The 25,444-nt window shown below is 48.1% G+C and overlaps 1 protein-coding gene and 1 pseudogene across 1 annotated transcript; both read right to left on the bottom strand.

The window, feature by feature from the left end:
- Positions 1–14,936: 14,936 nt before the first annotated feature.
- On the bottom strand, positions 14,937–15,932 carry LOC125513003 (protein DMP10 pseudogene; annotated as a pseudogene).
- Positions 15,933–20,465: 4,533 nt separating this feature from the next.
- Positions 20,466–21,070, bottom strand: LOC147966654 (uncharacterized). The gene has a single exon (XM_087527340.1). The coding sequence runs from the start codon at positions 21,068–21,070 to the stop codon at positions 20,489–20,491; it is 582 nt and encodes a 193-aa protein (XP_087383466.1). The 3' UTR covers positions 20,466–20,488.
- Between the last annotated feature and the right edge of the window lie 4,374 nt (positions 21,071–25,444).

The raw sequence follows: 25,444 nt of genomic DNA, 5'->3' as shown, positions 1-25,444 counted from the left end.
ACTAAAGGGGGTGCGCTGCCAGGCGAGGGGCGCAGAAGTTTAGTCCTACCTCGCTAGCCGAAGGGCGCTCGCACCTGCTTATAAGCCCCGCCGCCGCTGCTCTATCGAGCTTTGCTGTCTCGAGCTCCTCTCTAAAGCAGGCCTTCTGGGCCTACCTCAGCTACTCTGCCCTGTGGGGCCTATTGGGCTTGCGGGCCTGCATCCTGGCCCAACAACAGGTTGGGTTTCTAGTCGTATGCAGGCCGCTGTGGCCCGGTAGGTGGGCTTTTTTTCATTTAGTTTTTCTTTTCTGCTTTATTTATTTTGTTTTATTTATTTTTAGTTGTTTTTTGCTGTATTTAGAGTTTCTTTGTGAATATTTTTGATAGTTTTTAGAAACTTTCAGTTAGTGCCGGTAGTTTTTAAATTTGAATAGTTTAAATTTTGAATTATTTGAAATTTATGTGACTCACTAGTTTATGAATAACTTAACTTTAAAAATACATTTTTCAGTGATTCTTTTTTATTATGTTTAATATTAGTGTGTTTTATCATTATATTCAATTTGGTAATGCTTAGGTTATTTAAAAAATGAAATGCCTTTTTAGCTGAAAAAATCAGTAAAAGCATGAAAGAATTTGTTTGCACATAAAATTTCTTCGCGTTTCAAATGCCAAAACACATAACTACCCTAACTATTACAGAGATTTCCTCCTGGGTGTGAAACACAGAAGAAAGTGATGATAGTGAAGCCGATCACATCCCAGATCTTTGGGTGTGAAACTTTTTCTTTGCGTATGTCCCTTTGCGCCGTAACCATGGAAAATCTTCATCATTTAACGGGATGTTCGGGTCAATATTCACTGTGAATGGAGCAATTTCATCAAACTTTTCGTAATCTCCTGACATGTCCGTCTTGTCATCCACTCCCACGATGTTTCTCTTCCCAGAAAGAAATATGTGCCGCTTTGGCTCATCGTACGATGCATTTGCTTCCTTATCTTTTCTTTTTCTCGGCTTGGTAGACATGTCCTTCACATAGAAAATCTGTGCCACATCATTGACTAGGACGAATGGTTCATCTGCATGTGCAAGATTGTTGAGATCCACTGTTGTCATTCCGTACTGCGGGTCTTCCGTTATCCCGCCTCGTGTCATATTGACCCATTTGGACTGAAACAAAGGGACCTTCAAACCACGTCGATAGTCAAGTTCCCATATGTCCTGTATATAACCATAATATGTTTCCTTTCCCATCTTGGTTTCTGCATCAAAGCAGACACCACTGTTTGGTTGGTGCTCTTCTTATCTTGGGCGATCGTGTAAAATGTATTACCATTTATCTCGTACCCTTTGAAAGTCATTATATTCGAAGATGGTAACTGGGACAGCAAGTACAAGTCATCTTCAATAGAGGCGTCATGCATGGTACGTGTCTGCAACCAGCTGCCGAAACTCCTGGTTTGTTCACGTGTAATCCAGTCATCAGACCGCTCCGGGTATTTGTAGCGTAGCAAATTCTTGTGTTCATCTATATACGGAGCCACCAAGGCGGAATTCTGTAGAACTATGTAGTGTGCTTCAGTGAGAGAATCTCCGTCCATACATATTATTTGTTTCCCTCCTAGCGTGCCTTTTCCATCCAGTCTGCCCTTATGCCGTGATTCAGGAACACCAATCGGCTTAAGGTCAGGAATAAAGTCAATACAAAACTCAATGACCTCCTCATTTTCATGGCCCTTGGAGATGCTTCCTTCTGGCCTAGCACGGTTATGAACATATTTCTTTAAGACTCCCATGAACCTCTCAAAAGGGAACATATTGTGTAGAAATACAGGACCCAAAATGTTAATCTCTTCGCATAAGTGAACTAGGACGTGCGTCATGATGTTGAAGAAGGATGGTGGGAACACCAACTCGAAACTAACAAGACATTGCACCAAATCATTCTCTAACCTTGGTATGATTTCTGGATCGATTACCTTCTGAGAGATTGCATTGAGGAATGCGCATAGCTTCACAATGGCTAATCGAACGTTTTCCGGTAGAAGCCCCCTCAATGCAACCGGAAGCAGTTGCGTCATAATCACGTGGCAGTCATGAGACTTTAGGTTCTGAAACTTTTTCTCTGCCATGTTTATTATTCCCTTTATATTCGACGAGAAGCCAGACGGTACCTTAATACTGAGCAGGCATTCAAAGAAGATTTCATTCTCTTCTTTGGTAAGAGCGTAGCTTGCATGACCCTGATATATGTCGTCTTTTTCGTGCATACGTTGCTGGTCCTCCCGTGCCTCAGATGTATCTTTTGTCTTCCCATACACGCCCAAGAAGCCAAGCAGGGTCACACAAAGATTCTTCGTCACGTGCATCACGTCGATTGCGGAGCGGACCTCTAGGTCTTTCCAATAGGGAAGGTCCCAAAATATAGATTTCTTCTTCCACATGGGTGCGCGTCCGTCAGCGTCATTCGGAACAGGTTATCCACCAGGACCCTTTCCAAAGACCACCTTTAAATCCTTGACCATATCATGTACATCAGCACCAGTACGGTGGCAAGGCTTCGTCCGGTGATCCGCCTCACCTTTGAAATGCTTGCCTTTCTTTCTTACGAGATGCCTGCTTGGAAGAAATCGACGATGTCCCAGGTACACATTCTTCTTACAATTAGCCAAATTCGGTATCGTCCAAACAGTGCGTGCATGTGCGGTATCCCTTGTTTGTCTGTCCTGAAAGGTTACTGAGAGTAGGCCAATCATTGATGGTTATGAACAGCAATGCCTTTAGGTCAAATTCTTCCCCCGTGTGCTCATCCCACGCACGTACACCTGTTCCATTCCACAGTTGTAAGAGTTCTTCAACTAATGGCCTTAGGTACACATCAATGTCATTGCCGGGTTGCTTAGGGCCTTGGATGAGCACTGACATCATAACTTCCGCTTCATGCACAACCAAGGAGGAAGGTTATACAAACATAGAGTCACAAGCCAGGTGCTATGGTTGCTTGCTCTGCTCCCCAAAAGGATTAATGCCATCTGCGCTTAGACCAAACCATACGTTCTTTGCATCATCTGCAAACTCCTTCCCGTACTTTATTTTGATTTTTCTCCACTGCGACCCGTCAGCTGGTACTCTCAACTTTCCGTCTTTCTTACGGTCTTCTCTGTGCCATCGCATCGCCTTGGCATGCTCTTTGTTTCGGAACAAACGTTTCAACTGTGGTATTATAGGAGCATACCACATCACCTTGGCAGGAATCTTCTTCCTGGGGCGCTCGCCCTCAACATTACCAGGGTCATCGCGACTGATCTTATAGCGCAATGCACCGCATACCGGGCAAGCATTCAAATCCTCATACTCATCGCGGTAGAGGATGCAATCATTAGGGCATGCATGTATCTTCTGCACCTCTAACCCTAGAGGGCAGACAGCCTTCTTTGTTTCGTACGTACTCTCGGGCAATTCGTTGTCCTTTGGAAGCATATTATTTATCATTACCAGCAACTTTCCAAATCCCTTGTCAGATACACCATTCTCTGCCTTCCATTGTAGCAATTCCAGTGTGGTGCCCAGCTTTTTCTTGTCACCTACGCAATTCGGGTACAACAATTTTTTGTGATCCTCTAACATGCGATGCAACTTCTTCTTCTCCAAATCACTTGCGCAGTTTCTCTTTACATCGGCAATGGCCCGACCTAGATCATCAACGGGCTCATCCGATGCCTCTTCTTCAGCTTCTTCCCGCATTGCCGGCTCAGCTTCTTCCCGCATTACCGGCTCAGCTTCTTCCCTCATTGTTGTATCATCGTATTCAGGGAACCCATGGCCAGGATAGCTGTCGTCGTCCTCTTCTTCTTCATTGTCTTCCATCATAACCCCTCTTTCTCCATGCTTGGTTCAAACATTATAGTGGGGCATGAAACCGGACTCAAACAGGTGGACGTGAATGGTTCTTGACGTAGACTAATTGTGACCATTCTTATAGCCAGCACATGGACAAGGCATAAAACCATCCGCCCGCTTGTTTGCCTCAGCCGCAAGAAAAGTATGCACGACATTAATGAACTCGGGAGAGCATCGGTCATCGTACATCCATTGCCGGCTCATCTTCAATACACAGCACCGAAAACACCAAATTAATACAATACATAAAGTTCATACAGCACTTAAATGCAACAAACAAATAACTCTCTAACTAAAGAATTTAAATGCAACAACAAATGCGATCAAGATCGCAACTAAGGTAACAATTGATCCAACAACATAATGATACCAAGCCTCACTATGAATGGCATATTTTCTAATCTTTCTAATCTTTAAGCGCATTTTCTTTATCTTAATCTTGTGATCATCGACGACATCGGCAACATGCAACTCCAATTCCATCTTCTCCCCCTCAATTCTTTTCAATTTTTCTTTCAAATCCTCGTTTTCTCTTTCAACTAAATTTAACCTCTCGACAATAGGGTCGGTTGGAATTTCCGATTCAGTTACCTCCTACATACAAATATCTATGTCAGCTTGATGGGCATAATTTGTCATAAACACGAAATGCAACAAATAGTTTTAAAAGAGAATATACCACATCCGAATCATAACAAGGGCGAGGGCCGACGGGGACGGATATCAAAACCATGGCACTATGTATAACAAACAACGTATTGGTAAGATAATTATACGAGTAACTATATATCCAAATCACACAAACATCAATTTTTTATATAAAATTTCATGAATAAGAGGCTCACCACAAGGTGGTTCCGGCGACGGGACGGTGTGGGCGATCGACGGTGGTTACGACGGAGATTTAGAAGGCACTAAGTAAACCACACCTACATATGCAAACTAAGTATTATTTTGACCTCAATTTGCATATAAATCAAATACTACCACATATAATTCCTCCCAAATTACTAAAACCCACAATTAATCACTATATAAACCAATGCAAGAGCTAATCTAGCAATGAGAGATGAAAGGACAAAGTTGCTAACCTTTGTGATCATTTGAATGGATGGGGGCCTGCAAATCTTGACAAATTTGGGGCAAATTTTGTGATGAACTCGAGAGGAAGAAGGGAAGAACAGAGGAGAGGGAGAGGGGAAAGGGGGAAGAACAGAGTGCTGCTGGACGAAGGATTTATATAGGACGACCTTTAGTACCGGTTCGTGGCACGAACCGGTAGTAAAGGTGCAGGAGGGGCCCCACTCTGACAACATCCTGCCACCACTCTCATTAGTACCGGTTCGTGGCACGAATCAGTGCTAAAGGTTGGCCACGAACCGGTACTAAAGAGCTCCTCCCACCTAGCCGTTGGAACCGGCACTAATGGACACATTAGTGCCGGTTCTATTACAAACCGGGACTAATGTGTCGCACATTTGACCCTTTTTCTACTAGTGTGTGGATGCATGCATATGGCATGGCCTCTGATTTATGGGACGAGTACCTATGGATGTTTGAGAGCTCATGCGGAGATGCCATGGTCAGGTTTACAACTGCCATGGTCGAGGTGTTTGGCCCTCATCAGCTGAGAGAATCAAATGTCGCAGACATTGAGAGGCTCTTGGTAATCTCGGCAGCAAGAGGGGGCAGGTTTGCTCAGATCTCTTGACTGCATGCATTAAAAATGAACTACCCAAAAGCTTTACGAGGGCAATATCAAGGTCATGTTAAACAATCCCACCATCATTCTTGAAGCAGTTGCATCACATGATCTTTGGATTTAGCACGGGTTCTTTGGCATGCCGGGTCTCATAATGACATCAATGTGTTGCAACGATACCATTGTTTGCTAGGCTGAATGCCCAACTATATTTGCAAACCTTTCGCCAAATGCCCAACTATATTTGCAAGCCTTCCGCCAAATGGCCAAATACTAATCGCCTAACATGCTATCCTTCCTCCATATGGACGATGATGTGGGGTACGTGGCGACTTTTGATTTGTCATGAGGATGTTCGGACTCGCGCAAAGCCCCCCACATTTGTCTCCATTTTGTGGGAGAAAGTACGTCCAAACCGTGTCGCGGACTGATACAGGACCATGTTGGATGGTTTCCGTGGTCCAAACAGCGCGGTCCAGACGGATGTGGACGGTTTGAGGGTTGAAGGTTGAGATGTCCTAAGTCCTAACTATCCCATCTGCAAATTATGCTTCGTAAAAGAAATGGTTCATTCCAATAGTATTGACTTTTCTCATGAAGAAAATTATTTTCCTGCTGCATCTCACGTGTTTCATTCATAAGGATGGCAATTTCACCCATGAGTATGGGTAGCCATGGGTACTGTACCCGCATGGGCAAAGGTATGAGCACACTTTTTTACGCTCATAGATAGTACTCTTATACCTTACCCGTTAAGTCATGGATAGAGTATGGGTATAGCCTTAGCCTTGCACCCGCAGGTATACCCATGCCCTATCCACTTGTGAACTAATGTTAAGTTGTCATCAGTTAATCCTTAATTGGTCATGTGACTCGTCTACTTTTACTGACTTATGAGTATGTTGTGATTTATAAATTCCGAGAGTGGTCACGTACTCATCGGCTTGTTATTGAGCTGAGATAATTGACTTTAAAATTGTGAACAACTCATGTATTATTTGTTTTACTCCTGGGTACCTAATGGGTACGGATACCCGTCGGGTATGGATATGAGTAAAGTTTTATACCCTTGGTTACGGGTGTAAATAGAATTTTGTACCCACTGATTATACGGGTATGGGTATTGGTATTGCTCTACCCTGCCCCTTGTGATCCTTATTCATCCCTCACATTCTTTTTCAACGCAGGTCCGGATGGAGTTTGGGGTTGGCACTCACGAGCTAATTAGACTTGCATGACATGACATGAGAGAGACACGCATGGGATCACATGAGAGAGACGTGCATGCGTTGACACCGTAGAATCACGACATCACGTACGACACGAGGAGCTTAACGACGAACGACCAAGACAAGTGAATAGTCGCCCTACGTGCTCGAGGTATCTTCCATTCAAGGTCGCTAGAAAAGAAAAGAAACATTCGAAGGGCGTGCGTCCGTACGTGAACAACTCCCCAAGTAGAGTATTGGCCCTTGAGCGGGTTTTTTTTTTTTTTTGCACTTCTAACCAACTTGCGAAGGGAAGCAGTCATGGAGTACGTACGGCTGCTAAAATGACAGTCGGTGAGCCATCGACTGTATTTTATCCTTCGATCGGGGCCAGAGGAACCTCGGTGCATTGCATGCTGCATCTTCCAATACGTATGTAGTAGGAAGCTGATGATGATGCTAGGATACAATAAAGATGACGTTGGGCGGCCAAGAAGTTGCATTGGATGATGACGAAGAGATGGTGTCGTGCATCCCCACCCACAGGGCTGGCCGCGGATTGCAACCCGGTTTTGTCTCCGCCATGGATGCAGCAAAATCGGCAGTGACCGTCCGGCCAGCACGCGGACAACAGAGGCTCCGCACGATCGATCTCCAAGCTGGCCCAACAAAATGTGTGGGTGCCATCATTTTCACCGTGGATCTCCGCATGATCGACGGACATGACGCGGACTTCCTGCGAAAAAGAATACAACACAGGAGAAGGACTGGCCCACATGGCAAAGCGCGAGTGCCATCATTTCCACCGTCGATCTCATGACCACCGACCATGGACAAATCCGGCGAGAAAAAGTAGAACACATGAGAAGGACTAGCCCATGTGGCACATGAGGCACAAGGACCTGCAGCCTCCCGCCAGCCACCGCAACTTAGTTCATCAATCTTATCACTGGTGCTTATGAAAACCTCAACAAGTATGTCCACGTACACAGGTTCTTGTCTCGCGCTCGCGCTCGCGCAGGTGCAGGCGCCGTCGCCGTCGGCTCTGTGGCGGAGCTACAGCAAGGCTACATGGACCATGGCCCACCCAGCTTTGTAGCATTTTCTTCTATGAAAGTCAGCTCATGAGCTCAAAAAAATCAGACATTGGTATTATTTTGCATTGTGGCCCGCCCAATCTTTTGCTGGAAGCTCCACCAGTGCGCCGGCTGATCTCCTCCCTCCGGCCACCTCAGGCCCAGCCAAGCACAGATCCGGGACCCTCCCGGCGTCCTCTCTCCATCCATCCCGAAGCCCGGCGCCGTCTTCACCGGCCCTCTCCCCGTGGAGGAGTTCGAGTCCGGCCCTCTCCCTCTTCCTGTCCCGCTCCCGTGCGGCCGCGCCGGGCCGCATCGGGGCGCCCCTGTGGGCTCGAGCAGGTCCCCCTGCGCCTCCCTCTCCTCTCGCCGCCGCCGAAGGCGTCGCCGGGCAAAGCCTTGGCGGCGCGGCGGCGGCGGGACCCCTCGGTCGCCGTTCTCGACAGCAGGGGCGGCGCTGCTCCGCTGCTCCAGGCGGTGATGCTGCTCGGCTCGGCCGGACTTGGTGCTCTGTCGGGTGCTGCTCGACGGGCTCGCTCCGGCGCGGGCTGGCGCGGCTCCGGCGGTGGGTGGGCGCGGCCAAGCGCGGACCTGGTGTGGCGATGTGCGGCGCCACGGTCCACGCGGGATGGTGGTGCTCGGCCCGGCGGCGTCTTGGTGGTGCTCCGGCAGCTCCTGGTGCTGTGGATCCGGCGGATGGCGGGGGGCGGCAGCTCCGGGTGTGTGTGGCTGGCTCTGGTCGGCCCTGGGTTCTCCGGATCTGGCTGCTTCGTTGCGGCGAGAGGCTGTTTGGTGGTCCGGCCGGGCTTGGGCTCGGCACACGGTGTGGCAGCGCCGGGCGAAAGCTCTGCCTCGGGCTTCTGGCCGGGGCCGGCGACGGCGACACACTCGGGTGCCGCGCTCTTCTTGAAGACGTCGTCGAGGTGTGCTGTCTGCCCTGCTCGTGTCTTCGGTCGATGAGACCAGTGGTGTGGTGGTGGCTTCTGCTTGGTCATGGCGTGATGGCTTCGTGGGAGGTGTGCGGGTCAGCAGAGGTGCAGTGCGTGAGGATGTGGTGTTGGGCAGTGCTCCGGGCGAAGGCTTGCCAGGTTTCTACCGGCCGACGGCGTCGGCGTCCGCGGATGTCGTGTCACCTCCTTGGAGGCGCCACCGTGGAGTCCACCCCCTGCACATCCTCGGTTCCAGCTCTTCGGGTGAAAGCCTAAGGCCCAGTCGGGTCGGGCGACGGCGTCGGCATCGTCGCTTCCTCCTTTGAGGCGTCGCCTTGAAGAGCATTGGATCCCGTTTGCACTTTCCTTGGGCTGGACGCTCGCGGCATTGCGGTCGGCGGCTGTCTGTCCGGCAATGTGGATGTTGCGCGACTTCTAGTGTGGCAACGATGGCGGCTTCGAGCGAAGTTGGGCGGCTGCTGAGCTTTGGTAGTCGGTCTCATCCAGCGTGTTCGAGGGGTTGTCGGGCCTCATTTGTCTTCCTGAAGACGGAGCTGCAGAGGAGGTGCTTCCGCGGCGGCGATGACACGAGACTGGTGGTCGGCTCCGGTGCCGGCTCGACGCAGGCCCAACGCTTTCCCCCTACAATGCTCGTAGACAGAGTCGGAGCTGCCTGGTCATCGGCGTGTGCAGTGGTCTGTTTGGCATCGACCGACGCAGGCCTCGATGCTTGTTCGTGGTTTTCTCTTCGAAGGCGTGTGTGCGTTCTTGTGTGGGTTGCCAGGTCGCCCTGTGTGCCTTGTTTTTGCGGGCATGTTGACGGTATTCGCCCGGTTTTCCGTTAATTAACTGGGCACTTCTCTTCGACCTTTTTTAATGAATCGGGCCCTAAGGGACCGCGTTTCGAAAAAAAAAGACGGCGGATGGAGGACGACAAGAGTTTTGACGCCGGCCGCCGCCTCCACATTTGCATGAATGTCGTTCGGTTTATATGAAATCCAACCGTATTTGCATGAATTTCATCGGATTTATTGAAAAAGTGATTGAAATGTATGTGGGCATTAGATGGCAGCCTCCCGCATTCGGGTTCACAGAAGGATGCAAAAAGAAAAAATTACAGTTGCCGTTGAAAATGTCCTAACTTGCATGACATGACACGACAGACATGCATGGATCACATGAGAGAGACGTGCATGCGTTGACACGGTAGAGTCGCCACATCACGTACGACACGAGGAGCTCGACGACGAACGACCAAGACAAGTGCGTGGTCGCCTTACGTGGGCGAGGTATCTTCCATTCATGGTCGCTGGTAAAGGAAAGAAGCATTCAAAGGCCGTGCGTCCATACATGAACAACTCCGGGAGTACTGGACCTTTAGCGAACAAAAAATTGCACTACTAACCAGCGAAGCAATCATAGAGTACGTACGGCTGCTAAAATGATAGTGAGACAGACCGTTTTCTATACTTTTCGAGCGGGGCCAGAGGAGCCTCGGTGCATTGCATGCTGTATCTTCCTAGCTATACGTACGCAGATACAAATCATAGTGCATTGCGTTACTTACTTCACGGACAAAAATGATGATGCTGGGATATGGGATGACGTTGGGTGGCCTAGAAGTTGCACTGGATGATGAGGAAGGGATAGCATCGTGCATCCTCGCAGGGCTGGACGCGGATTGCAACACGGTTTGTGTCTACCGTCTTATTCTTCTTTTTTCGAGGGGAACACACTCACTTCATTGCTCTAAAACAAGTTGTGTAGGAATTACAAATGGGCCGGTCATGCGGATTCAAAAATCACACATGGCGCCCTTAAGACAGAGTAGGGGTGTGTTTTGCTAAACTATGTGCATTTATATTAGAGAGACGTCCTTCATGAACATCAACGACTCCGCAGCAGTTGTCCGATCAATTCTTTTAGAGGAATTACCACATGTCCATTATTAAACAAACAGATTACAATGAGTACATATGTGGTCACTCCATAAGACAAACAGAGGGACTAGTGTCTTGGGAATCCATATGGCCAATCTAACCATCATCATCGTCGATCACCACCACCACCATGGCACCACCAGCGAAAGACGTGAGCAATCTTCACATCAAGATCTAGAAAAACTCCATTGCAGACCACACTGCTTTGTGAACCGTTTAAACGGCCTGTTGGAGGCGACGAAACCGATTTTTTGTGGCACGTCGGTCAGGGATCATCCCCAAGTCTGCCAGATCCCGACGGTGTCGTCTTCATTCAAGGTGATCGGAGAAGAAGAACACCGCCGCAAGCCGCGATCCACACGCCACACTTCAAGACACACACATACTCTGCACTAGTCGATGTTGTCATTCGAGAAGACGCCAAGCACCAGCCACCACAACCTAAAATCGTCAAAACCAAAGTCCGGTGAGACACAGAGACTACCTGCTTCCTGGCGCTACCGATTGAAGCACCACCGGAGCGGGGAAGAAGCAGAGTCAATTTATTCCGATATGGCGTTAATTCCACCACCAATGCAACACCTCCAAGGAAAAACTAAGCCTATCCTATCTAGTAACCGGAGCAAAGTTGCCGGGTCCCTAGCCCGTCGGGCCACCGGAGTGGCAGCCGAAGGGGCCGAGGACCCAGAACCACGCCGGCGATGAAAGGAGGCAGAGAAAGTCGCCTGCGAATCGCCTGTGCGAGGCGGCTCACGAGCAAGAAAGTTGTCTGATCGATTTGTGTCTACCATCTGCTCGTGCCGGCACGGATGCAGCAAAATCGGCCAGCATGAGGACAACAGCGACTCCGCAACGGTTGTCCGATCGATTTCCTAGCTGGCCGAACAAAAAGGAAGGCCGCTGCAGATGTAGGGTCCACGATGGCCCATGTTAGCTTCCCTCCACAAAATAGCACCTCACCTCAGGCGCCCCTAAATGGACCGCTCATCGTGGAAGGGAGGGCGGGCTCCTAGTGCACTTTTCTTTTCATTTTATTACATTTTTATATTTCAGTAAATGGATACATATTTTATTTAAATATTAAAAAACGTTAATCTCTTGTTTCAAAAAGGTCCATGCAGCCGTGCCACTTTTAAAATAATTTAATACAATTTGAGAAAAATATTTGTGATCTGAAAAAATGCCCACACACTTCAAAACAAATGTTAGTGAAATCTAGAAACATATTTTTAAAATGTAAGAGGATTCTGCAAAATTAAAAAACAATCATATCATTCAAAATCCTGTACGTGAAATTTCAGAAGAAAAAATGTCCGCATAGTATAAGCAAATGTTAAGTACCATTCAATAAAATGTATGTGCCACTTTAGATAAATATTCATGCTTTAAAAATGTGTGTTACATTTAAAATATATATTTATACAATGTGAAAAGAATCATGTTGGATAAAAAAAGTGTTTCATGCCACTAAAATAAGGTTCATCAAGTATTTGAAAATTGTTTACTATACATTCAATAAATGTTCAAAGCAAGTATTTGACACAAAGTGTACAGCATGCATTTGAATAAAAATTCAACGTGTATCGTAGAAATGTTTCACATGTATATTAAAAGTGTACAGTGTGTATTAAAAAATATAAATGTCTGAAGAAAGAAAAAATTAATAAACCGAAAATATAAATGTTTGAAGAAAAGCAAGAAAACAGAAAAACAGATAATCACTGAATAAATGAAGAAAGGCAGAAAACCCATTAAAAATACAGAGATAAATAACACAACTCGAGCGAGAGGCACCATAGTACTGGACAGACCAGGTTAAATAGCGCCTCGCCTTAGTGATCTGGCCCAGTCAGGTTTGTTTGCTTGGTTTGTTTCATGACATTTTAATTGGTCACACATTTCAAACACATGTTCGTGACATTTAAAATAATGTTTATACAACGTAAAAGATCACATATTAATATAATTTTAAAATTGGTAACATTAAACAAATAATATCGTGGCATTCAAGAAAATGTTTACCCATTTCAAAATTTTGTTCGTGACATTTTGAAAAATGTTGTACTCCCTCCTTAAACAAATATAAGAGGGAGTACAATGTAAAAAAAGCACGTGTAATTTATAAAAAAATATGTTGGACCATTCAAAAAAATATTTGTGACAGTTAAAATAAATGTTCTAACATAACGAATGTTGTGTACGTTTCAGAAAAGGTTCATGGCATTTATAAAAATTTCAATGCGGATTAAACAATGTTCACCATGTATTCAAAAAGTGTCCAATGTTTATTTGACAAATGTTCAACTTGTATTTTGAATAAAATGTTCAACCTATATCTGAAAAATGTTCATCATGTATTTGAAAAAAGTCCGCATGTATTTTAAAATAAGAGGAAAGAAAAGAACAAAAAATACAAATACAAAAAAGATACAGAAAACACACAGAAAAAAAATTGAAAAACTCATGCGGAAGTTTCTAAAACCGATGCAGATTAAACTTGCTTTGCCGAAAGGGTGTATGTCAAGTGTAACTCTCGGCAAAGGCTTGTGCCGAGTGTACCTGAAACTTGGCAAACAAGCAGATTCCAGGAGTGACAACATGCCTTTGAGTTGGTGTGCTTAATCTCACTTTCAAATGTGATCTTGTTAGTGCCAGGCTGGAATAGTGGCTAGCATTATTTTGGTCAGCATGGGCCATGGTCCCCAAGCTAAATATTTTCTTCAGATTAATATTTACCATCAACCACTACTTTAGGCAAGATTTGAGATAATTTCATATATCAACTCCCACAAATTTGTTAAAGGCTCGGGTAAAAAAATAAAATCTATTCATGGCTGAGTTAGCTCCTGCTCAAATCTTGTTGAAACTCCACCATGGTATATGTACACAGTTCAATATCAGAGATGCTCGTCTGGTTGTTGTATGAGATGGGCGAATTAAGTGTCAAACCGTTTTATGTTGCCATGCAAAATGTAGGTCAGGTGGAAGCGGATTAGGGGCACTAGGGTGCTCTACCCCATATATTCAAAAATAATTTAGTAATTTAGAAAAAAGTAAAAAAATCCTGGAACTTTTTTTGAATCAAATATGACCAGGTATAATACTAGTAAAAAAAGTTTGCCCGAGGAATTACTCCACTTGACTTCAGGGCAAGAAAAACAAATTTATGAGCACAATATAGCACGAATAGTACATCTAGCGTTTTTTTTGGCAAATCTTTGACTCTGGATTCAATGAAATTCATTCCTTGTTTAATCTTTTTATGTGAGTGCAATACTTGGTCATGTTTGATTCCATAAAAATATCATGGATTTTTTGACCTTTTTGGGAATTACTAAATTATTTTTTAAATATAGGGAAGTGTGGCACCTGAGTGCTCCTATGTATTTGCGTAGGGCAGGTGCCTCACAATCCTTTTGGAAAGTTAAAATTCCTCTTTGTATCAAAAAAATTATATGTCTTATCGTGAAGCGAAGTATATGTTAACCATAGATGTTCTAAAACTAAAAACTTAGTTCGTCTTTTATGTGCTTGTCAGGAAACTATTGTTCTCTCTTCTCTTCCCGTCCATTGGCTAGATATATTTGGAATGCATGGAGCTGCGCAATAGGCATCAACTGCCACTTTGCTTCAGCAGCAATCACTAATTTAATATCTGGCTTAATTAAAACAATCTGGTTGGTGAGGGAGGTGTTGCTGCTGCTGTAATTGCAGGTATATTTTGGGGGATTTGTGGCAAGCTAGAAAAACCTGGCCTAGTTCCAACAAAAATGGCCCTGTGAACCTAGTGCAGTTACTTTGCAGATTTTCTACGGGTTTAATCATTGGAGCTTGTTGCAGGTGTACTTTGGGGTGGTTTAAAACATTGTGCAAAGCTGCTGGCGTCTGAAGTCTTTCTAGCTTTATTTGTTGTTACTGTTTAGCCTGAGATTTGTGTAGCTTGTTTAGCCTGAGATGGCCTCTCTAGCTTTATTTGTTGTTACTGTTTCGTATCTTAGGTTTGTGATCGGATGCTGACGTGTATGGTGATCAAAATACTTTGTAGCTTGAGATATCTATTAACGGAAATCGGGGTTTACACCCTTTCTTCTGCCAGCAAACTACCTAAGAAGCTAGTTGTAGCTGGGTTCCTCACGGGTCACGTACGGCTGCCGAATGGTGTTTTTTTCAGGATCAAAAGGGGTCGAGGCGACCTCACCGGTACCATTACTCGTTCACAAAGAGACCAAGTGTGCACCAGTATACAGTTCAAAGGTAAGAAGTATAAACTGAAATAATATTACAGCTAGGGCAAAAGTATGCTGTAAGTTATGACAGCCAGCCAGCAAACTTCTTATTTACGGCTAGAACCACCTATTGATCGTTGCATTGCTTTGCATTTTGGGTTTTTGCTGGTCCTTTGTTCTTCAAATTCTCGGAGTCAAACTGCGTTTGATTGACTTGCGGTCTGGCGAGGAGTGATGTCGTTGAAGCCGATGCCCTTTCTTTTGGTGGGGAAGATGGTGAACACAAAGCTGGACACAATCGCCATGCCCAGCGGCAGGATCTTGAGCACCTGCTGAGTATTTCCGCCGGGTTTTGGAAAGAAGCAGTTCTGCAGCCCCACGTCACTGAACGCCACCGTGAGGAAAACCACGGCCGTGAAGATGGCCTGGACGATGTCCAGCCACCGGAGGCGGAGCTTCTTGAAGTCGAGAACGGTCCATTCCTGCCTCTCTTGGTCGTCGGAGAAGTTGAACACGTTGAAGCCATGCCATGTCGCGACGCCGTAGTAGAGCTTCCCGTCGTGGCTGCCGACGATGCTGTCCGTGAAGGAGAAGAATACGCACATGATGGCGAGGACCAATATCATCACCCCGGTGAGCACCTTGTTGGCGATATTGCAATTGCCGTGGTTGGTGAAGGTCGGGGACAGCGCCTCGTATGCCAGCACCGTGCCCGTCGGCAGGAGCTGCGCAAGGTTCGAGACGGACGGCATGACCCATTTGGGTGCAGGCACCGCCGGAGGCAGCGCTGCAGCCTCCGCTGCACGCTGTGGTGCAGGCAGTCCTACAGGTACCGGTGCAGGCTCCGCTGGAGGCGCCGGTACAGGCGGCTCTGGTGGCTCCAGTGCAGGCGCCGGTGCAGATTCTCGTGCAGGCTCCCGTGGAGGCGAAGAAGAAGACGAGGCCATTGTATTGTGCTCGATTTTAGCGCTCAAGAATATTACAAGCTCATCCACACGTGGTTTAGTTGCTGTTTATATAGGCAAATGATCCCAAACTAGGTTACGCGCGCCATCGTTGATTAGTCTGACTTGATATTGCCTGCATGTATCATGCATAAGATGGCAAGTGAGTTCCACTTGTCACAGAGCGTGCAAAAATATTGGACGTTAGATTGTGGGAAGCTCCCAAAAACTGGTTAATTATTTCAGTTAAGTTTTGACGAAAGTTTCCTAGAGTCAGAAGAAGTTGTAATCACTTGTAGTAGATTGCTAACTTGGTAAAGAACTTTTCTGACTAGTCACCACACTGCATGAATACGACGAAAATGCGCTCTCTACACGCTCCTATGCAACTCGCTTGGGCCGCACCGGGGCACCGAGATCAGGCGAGCCGAGGCCCTTCCTTCCTCGCGCGGCGTGTGTATGTGTGTGGGCGGGGGGAGGGGCTGGAGGCATCGTGTTTGGGCCTCGTGCCTGAGGGAGTTGGTAGGTAGCAGCATCTTACAGTGGGTCGAGGCCCTGCAACTTCGGTCCCTATCGGCGCGAATCCGTCGCCGATGTGTTGTGCTTGCTCTCTATACGGACAATTGTGAAGGAAACCCTTGATCTCTCGGGATCGACCGATGGTGGTGTCCTATGTCGTAGTCCCTTGAGGGCATCATTCTTGGAGTGGTGACCTATTGGAGGGACCAGTGGTTGTGTGAGGATGGTGTGGGTTGTTGCGATGGTCACGGCGATGGACGGTTGAAGATGAGGTGATGCTGTCGTGGTTTCGGGGGCTATGACGGCGGTGGTGAGCGATGTCGGGGTCGTGGTAATGGTTGCGATAGTTAGCTTTCTTCAGAGTGTCCGCGGGTTTCCCTTGGGTTATTTGTCGTTGTGACAAAGCTGCGCCGACGGGGTTCGGGTGGCAACGATGATAGGTGGCAGGTGGTTTGTTCAACAGTCTTCGGTGGCGCCAGCCATTCCATAGTTCTCCTTCGAAGCTCCCCATCAGAAGCGAAGTTGTGTCGGCCCCGACACAGGTGGCTAAGTGATTGACATGGATATTCGAGTGACTTCACACGACCTCTACGGTGTGGTCTGGGTCAGTGGTCATCTGCGGTGGGTTGAATTCGCATGCTTGTGGAGAAGGGACGACGATAATGCGTGCTCAGGAAGTGATGACAATGACGCCTATGTGTTGCCTCGATGAGGTTTTCTTCGTAGTGGTGTTTGTGAGATATATTTTGTGTGTCTAAGTGGGCTGTGATGATTAACACCCGATTTTCCGTTAATTAACTTGGTAACTCTCTTTTTCTTAATTCATGCATGAGGCAAAAAAATGTATTTGAAGAAAAAACTTGACAAATATATAATGAAGATTGCAAACACAGCTGGCTACTCGCGGTAAGATTGCTAAGAAGTGAAGATATGCAAGATTAGGAATTCGTGAGCAGATTTCGGTTGCGTTTGTAATCATTTATGCAGTGGTTGGAAGCCAACGAACAACCTAGGTCAAGTCACCAAAGGTTAAGTAACACAGCAGCGACGACAAGGGCGACGACCGCCGGCAACGTTCAACAATAAAAATTGCAAAGCCATCATTTGTCTAGAACACTGATCCATCTATGAGATCCCAACATCTTATGCCTTGTCTTCTTGCAAGGTCTAGTTAGCCGTCTGACTCAGCTCCATGAAGGAGAACCCAACTCAAAGAGAAAAAAGACTGGCACTTGGACGTAGACGATCGAACAAACACCGCGGTATTTGACGAGAGATATATGCGCCTGTCACTTTCCTGTACAATCAGCGATGGGACATCGATCCAACGCGCGCACACACGAAATAAGCACATTTCCATTCATGTTAGCCAAGTGTTTCTTCTCAAATACTCCCCTTTATCCAAATTTACTTGACGCCAAAATAAATGTATCTAGACCTGCAATGACAGCTTGCCAAAACTTCAACGTTTCTTGCTACTAGTGAGATATTGAGTTTCACATATACGTGGGCCTGGACTGTGAGTGGACCTTAGAGCAACTCTAACAGACCCCGCAAAAGTCGCAAACAAGCAAAACTCCGGCGAGTGTACGAACTCCGGCAGTATATCTACGCGTTGGCGGTGCATTTGCGGGTCGAAACCTTATCCCCTGCCGCTGCGTCTCTCCGCAATTCTTCACTCCCCTCCTCTCATTTCTCTTTCTCGCCGCCGGTGAGCCCCTTCCACCTCCAGCCGCCATGTGGGGCCACAAGTGGAGCTCCGGCCGTGGCTGGGGGGGGGGGGGGGGGAGGCGACCCCAAGCGCGAGCGGCGGGTCCGCTCGGAGGGCGCGAGGAATTGCGGGGCGATGAAGTGGACGAACAGGAGCCTCTCGCCGCCGCTGAGCTTCCTCGTCCGCGAGACGGATGAATACGACCGTCCGCACGGGCGTACAGCCTCCTCGGCCGCGGGCTCCTCAGAGTAGAATGTAGTATGTATGATAATGTAGTATGTGATGATGAACTATGAATGATCATGTAGTATGTGATGAACTACTATGGTTGTAATTTCTTTCGCGAAACTTTTTTTTTAAAATTATGCAGTTTCATATACGGTTTCTGTTCGCCCGCGCACGTTTTCGACCCGCAAACAAGGTCTTCGTCGAACTGCAAACGCGTTTTGAGTCGGGATTTTGCGGGTCTGCTAGAGATGGTCTTAGGACCCTATAATACTGTTGCTGCTACTACTACTACCGTGCCTACAGTGTTATATTTTATTTCTGAATGCATTCAGTAAACAAGACAAGACAGTTAGTACGTCCAACGCTGGGATAATGACCGCATGCAACAATAAAAAATACTGACCGAAGCAATGACACTAACCTGTGAACTAATGTTGATGTTAGCTAGAGACTTACTATATGATGAGATGCATCTTAAAGACTATAGATGGCATGTACACGGTTAAACAGAAAATTGATGGACAATAAACTGGATGTGGCAGGAAATAGACTTCAACACCTTAGAGCATCTCCAATAGACTGTCCATATGTAAAAATAACTAACTTTTACTTTTGAAGCTTCAAGAGCAAAAGGCGTTGTTTCAACAGACAGTCCATATGTAAAAAAAATTGGACCACCGTCTCCCGAAGATGTAAAATTGAAAACTTCGTGATGCAAATTTACATCACGAGATACAAGTGATGTAAAACCGCGACCGCCCGCGAAACGATCAACCGCCAGTTCATTTGCCTTCCCGCTCGCGGCCGCCCACCTTCCGCCGCTGCCATGGCCGAAGCCGGGGACCCCGCCGCCTTCGTCGACGCCCTCGCTGCCTTCGCCGCCGTCGCCGTAGCCGGTGGGCTGACCCACGTCACCGCCTCCGCTGCCGCCACAGCGAACTCGCCCTCCGCCGTCACGTCCATGCCACCGCCTCGGATTCGCGCCGCCTCGGCCATTCGCCACCGCGCCGATGGTTCCTACGAAGGCGATGAAGGCACGAGGCGGAGGAAAACGGCCGGCGAATCGCAGCCGGAACCCGGTCGAAAGTGCGGCTCGGCCAGCCAAAATCTCGAAGGTAGCCGCGGCGGCTCGGGCCGCCGACTCGCAGCCACGGCCGGCGGCGTCCTCCAGCAGCCAAGGAGCCATTCCTCCACCTCCGTCGCCGCCACCGCCAGACGTACAGTGGCTGAACAGCAGCCGCGCGGCCGTCGGCCGGTTTACATCTTTGTTTTGGATCATTTGTTGGAGTTGCTCTTTTATTTGCATCTCCGTTTTGGAGCATCTGTTGGAGTTGAGCCTTTTTTGAAGATGTAAAAAAGCATTTTTTGGTGCTCCAAATTTGGACCATCATCGATTTGAAGCACCAAAATATACATCATCTATTGGAGATGCTCTTAAAGTCTTTTTTAGAAAACACAGTATGAACATAGACGCTCAGACATACGCACATACACTTGTACCTATGAACACATGCACACCCTACCCACCCCAATAAACACCTAGAGTTTTTTTTTTTTGAGAAATTATGAACACCTGGAGGTAAGGGTTTAAATGGTGAAATGGGGCTCTGACCATGCATATTTAGGTTTCTTTGGGTTGAGCAAAGCCCAACAAAAATGCAAGCCGAAAGGGCAGGGGTGTGCGTTTTTTGTGCCCCTGCCGCCTTATGCGCGTGTTTGTTTTTTGAGTGGGCCTTATGCACGTGTTAGGATGTCTCCAAACTCTTCTCCGTTCTCGTCCTAGCCCGTTTGCAGTCCCCGAGCTGAAGACTTTGTCCACTGCCTCTAGCTAGCCAGCCGCTGAGAGCATCTTCAACAGGCGCCGAACGCGGCGCGCGCTAAAAACTGCTTTGTTGCGGACCCATCGTCTGGTTTGGCGCGGCGCGCGGCGCTGGCTTCAGCTGCCGCGCTAAAATGCAGCGCGCGCCACTCCAGCAGTGCGCAAAAAATGCAGCGCGCGTTCATTCTACAACAACATTTTTACATAGATAAAATGATAGATTGCATCGATAAAAAATGATACAAAGGTATTTTACATAGCGTTGCAACTAGATAGAAACTACTACGGCATACATAGATAGAAACTACTCCAAGTCGCTACCATCACCACCATCATCATCCTCGTCGGTGTCGTCCGAGGTATCGAGCCATATGTCCAACCAACGTTCATCGTCTGACGTGAAGATTGACCTCCCACCTGCTGCAACGATATCGGACTGCGCATTCGCCAATGCCTTCCGCCGACGCAGGTCCGCCCGCTTCGCGCGGTGCCTTGCCGTCATCTCCGCCCAGTAGGCACGCTCGTCGGCGACGTCCTCCGGGTGGCGACGGCGCCACTCCGCCATGGCTCGCTCGTCCTCCTCGGCGATGAGGAGGCGGCGCTGCCGCCGAGCGTGGTCGGCACGGTCCATGTCGGTGATGAGACGCGGCGGAGGGGCGACGCGCTGCGCCTGCTCGCGCGTGAAGACGTCCCGGAAGTTCATCTGCGACCGGGGCCTGTCCAAGCGCCACGCTGCCGCGTCGTACGCACGGGCCGCCTCGTGCACGCTCCGGAACGACCCGAGGCCGAGCCGGACGTCGCCGGACCGGATCTCGGCGGAGTACCAGTCGTTGGGGCGCTTGCGGACGCCGCGGTAGCCCAAAGAACCCCGGCGGCGCGGCGGCATGGTGGCGCGCTGGTGGCGCGAAAAGCGGGGAAGCGGCGAGGTGGCGAAGCGCCGATGTTGCGAAGCGTCGAGGTTGCGAGGGGAGGGCGCGTGGATGTGTTCTGTGCGCGTGGCGAGCGCGGGATTTTATAGGCGCGCCCGAAGCGGCGCGCTAAATCTACAGTGCCGCGTGCCGCTTCCTCCCGCGCGCGGTGATTTCCCGCAACCGCTGGAGCGCGCGGAACCAGCCGGCGCGCGCTAAAACCAAGATTTACCGCGCGGGCGCGCCTTTTGCCGCGCCTGTTGGAGATGCTCTGAGAGCTTGAAAGCATAGGTTGATTCACATCTTGGAGTCTCATCCCCTCACTTTCTAGCCAATATTTTATTCCTTTCACCCAATTTCAAAAATCCCTGCAAAAAATAGCCATACCAAATATTTTGTATTTTGTATTTTGTATTTTGTTTGTTTTTGTGAGATTTTGTTGATTTGGATTCATGAATTTCTTGTTTGGCAACTAGATCTACCAGTCACCATGAAGTTCTGAATCCACAGAAATAGGCCTGACCCTTTAGTCCCGGTTCAATCCAGAACCGGGATAAAGGCCCTCCACGTGGCCGGTCCACCTTTAGTCCCGGTTGGTAACACCAACCGGTACTAAAGAAAATTTTCTGATTTTTTTTTGAATTTTTTTTTGAATTTTTTTTTGAATTTTCTTTTTTGAATTTTCTTTTTGAATTTTTTTATTTTCAAATTTCTGAATTATTTTAACCTCTAATCTCTAATCACCCTTCATCACTGCTCAATTTAATTTCTAATCACCCCTCATCATTTCAAATCATCTCACTTCCCGAACGGTCACCATGATTCCGTGCTTGCAGAGTTGACCATGTACCGTGTACGAATGCACATACGATACATATATAAACATGCCTGCGGTTCCAACGATGGTAGGAGTTAGGTATAACCGCAGTTTTATTTTCATTGGATTCGTGATTCATGCATGCAGACGGGACGGTACATGTCTCTTTCGGCCTTGAATGTTTCTTTCCCTCACTGGTAGAAAAAGGGCCTTTAGTCCCGGTTCGTAAGGGCTTTTAGTCCCGGTTCTGGAACCGGGACTAAAGTGTCGGTATTAATGCCCTGACCCTTTAGTCCCGGTTCAATCCAGAACCGGGACTAAAGGCCCTCCACGTGGCCGGTCCACCTTTAGTCCCGGTTGGTAACACCAACCGGTATACCAACCGGTACTAAAGAAAATTTTCTGAATTTTTTTTTGAAATTTTTTTGAATTTTTTTTTGAATTTTTTTTTGAATTTTTTTTATTTTCAAATTTCTGAATTTTTTTAACCTCTAATCTCTAATCACCCCTCATCACTGCTCAATTTAATCTCTAATCACCCCTCATCATTCCAAATCATCTCACTTCCCGAACGGTCACCCATCCTCTCACTACTCCAGGCTGAGCACGCTTAACTTCCGGGTTCTATTCTCCCTCGTTTCCAAGTCTGCACTTGTTGTTTTCCTGACAATAGTAAGATGTCAATCCTATTAACCCTCAGGAATTTAGCTTGAGCATGAAGTCACATATTTCACTGTTTGAGTTTAAAACTATTGTTCTAAAAAACAATAATTTTTTAGTAACACTAATATTTCTTGAATAAGTAGTTGGACCATAGTTTGACCACAGTTTGATCATAGTTTGACCAGATTTGACAAAAATTCAAAAAAGGTGAAATAATTATTTAATAACACTAATATTCTTGAATAATTATTCCCGGTTCAGTAGAAAACAGGGCTATGGTCCAGGCCCTGTTTTCGAGCAGAAGGCCTAGACCATAGCCCTGTTCTCCGTCCGGCGACCTTTGAACACCAGATGTCGATCTCTCCTGCGGCGAAGGCGCACCTAGCTTAGTTCATCGACCAGCTGCTCGTGTTGCGAGGTCTACTTCTTCACCGTGTCAAAGCATGTCGCTCTCATGCCATATTACCGTGCATGTCTAGCTCAGCACGAGTGGCCAGCTGAGCACGTGGGTTCTGTTTTCCACCCAAATACCTGATGGAGACAAGTGAATTTATTTTACACATGGTAGCGAAGAGGTAACGAAGTAACACTTTGTGCACTGCCGCAAGTCATCAAATGCAACGACGAAAAGCTATCCTGGCGCACGTACTATGCTCTAGAGAACGAAAGGTGCTGAGTTAGTATCCTGGCGCACGTAGTACCCGAGCGAAACTCCACGCAGATGGCGATGACACACGTGGGTGTCTCTCCTCTTGAGGATATCGTTGCAGTTCTCCTCTCTCCATGCCAAAGTTCTGGGTGGAGACTTGACAGCGGCGACGCTCTCGCGTGTCTCGCCCCGTCCCCTTACCACTGTAGGATTTTGAAATGAGCGCTCTCACTCATGATCTCGCGTGTCTCGCCCCGTCCCCTTACCACCGTAGCCACCAGATCCAGCGACTCCCGCCGACGAGCCTCACACGCCGGACCGCCGCAGCGCCCCTATCGACCGCCCCACCTCCATCTACCTCCTCCCCTCCCCGCTTCCTGCCCTTTCATGGAAGGGAGGGGGAGAGGGATGTGCTACAACGGAGGGGAAATGGCGGAGGAGATGCATCGAGCACGTATGCGGAGGACGATGCGACTCCCAATCAGGGAAGATTCGATGGTCAAATTGGTCACCAGGATCTGTACGGAGGCGTCGGAGGAAGAGATGAGGCGGATGGTGAGACAAGGAGAGGAGATCTCGCCGGAGGAAGTAATTGCATGGGCGCGTGCAGAGGTGATCTCTTCCTCGTCAGCGAGCAGAGCCAGATGGAGAGCATTCTGGTCTCTCCAACCTCCACTCCCCTGAATTTTGCTGGTGAGGTCTCGAATCCCCTCTGCCTCCATCAAGCTGCCTCAGATCTCGGTCCCCCCCTTCGGAGAGCGACAGACTCGGTGATACAAGTGGTGGAAAGGGAGACTGGTCGTCTGCGACGCATGGGCAGTGACAGGCAGAGCTGCACCTTGCCGGAGAAATCTCCGGTGACTATGGTGGGCAGAATCCTCTGCTTTGCCAGAGAAGATCGGATCCAGGTCCCACCGGTCAGAGAGACGCGGCCGGGGAAAATTGGGCTGCGTGCTTGCGTGGAGGAGCTTGCTGAGGTGGAGAAGCCACGTGAGGATGAAGATGATGCCATCAGAACGCACTACGGCCAGCTGTGGGGGGGAGGTGAGCCTACAAAACCTAATCCCCTCTAAGGTCCGCCCAATATCCGGCAACTCCCCGCCGCCGCCGGCCTCCCGATCTGGGACCCTAACCAACACCATCTGCTGAAATCTGTGAGAGAGTGCTGCGACGAGCGTCCCAGGTCCCCGGAGCAAGCTGCCATGGCCGATGCTCAGGGCCGCGGGCGCGGCCGAGGCCGACGCGACCCCAACAGAAATCGTGGAGGAGGTGAAGGGCATCTGGAACAAGCTGATCGTGGAGGGAGTGGACAGAATCAGTGGGCGCCCCAGCAATTTGGCCCCCTACCGCAGCAGTTCCCCTTCGGCTTTGGTTTCCAAGGTGCTCCTCCTCCCCCATGGTATCAGGGGCCCTTCCTGCAACCGCCTCCGATGCTGAATCAATGGGGAGGGGCCCTGGTAACTGGGGGGCAAATCAGAATCAGATGCAGATGCAGAATCAAATGATGAATCAGCAACAGCAGCAGAGTGCTCAGGGGTATCAGGGGCAGATGCCTGCACAGTCACAGCTCCAAGGGAATCAAGGGCAGAGCATACCAGTGCAGTCAGGAGGGGAGGGGAACAAGGATAGCAATCCAGTGCAGCAACAGAAGAAGAAACAATCACAAAGCAAAAACAAGAATGCCAACAAGGCTAAGGATGCCTTAGGAACAGATTATAGTGATGTTACTTGCTACACTTGTGGAGAACCATGACACCACAAGGCTCAGTGCCCCAAACCTCCATCCTGCTTCATCTGCAAAATGGTGACACACAAGGTGGATGACTGCCCCATTAGGAAACAACCAAGGAACTGTGCTAAATATGTGGGCAGTGCTGCTTCTGGTCTGGGCTACTTCAAAATAGATGTCCCTGATGTCAATGAGCAACATGTGGGAAATGCAAAGAATGTTGGAATAGTTTACATTGAAGCTGGGCAAGTTACTAAGGAAGAATTGGGTCACAACTTTTCTGTTATCTACAAGACTAACTGGCCATGGCATATTAGGATGTTAGACAATTGGACCTTCTTGGTCAAATTCCCTCCACACATTCCGGTAGAAACAGTGGCTGGTTATCCAAATTTTGGTTTACCTGAGATTGATGGTGTATCAGTCAATGTGGAAGTGTGGAAAGGGGAGACGGAATATCATGCAGAGCTTCAAACTGTTTGGCTTCAGCTGAG

This window comes from Triticum urartu, chromosome 6A (assembly GCF_056163025.1).
Source record: "Triticum urartu cultivar PI428250 chromosome 6A, HENAU_Tu73, whole genome shotgun sequence".
Taxonomy (NCBI): domain Eukaryota; kingdom Viridiplantae; phylum Streptophyta; class Magnoliopsida; order Poales; family Poaceae; genus Triticum; species Triticum urartu.
This window is presented reverse-complemented; position numbering and strand designations above follow the sequence as displayed.

What these genes read in the sequence shown, in the direction of transcription:
- LOC147966654 (XM_087527340.1), bottom strand. Translation starts at nt 21,070, where the DNA reads ATGCCGCCGCGCCGCCGGGGTTCTTTGGGCTACCGCGGCGTCCGCAAG.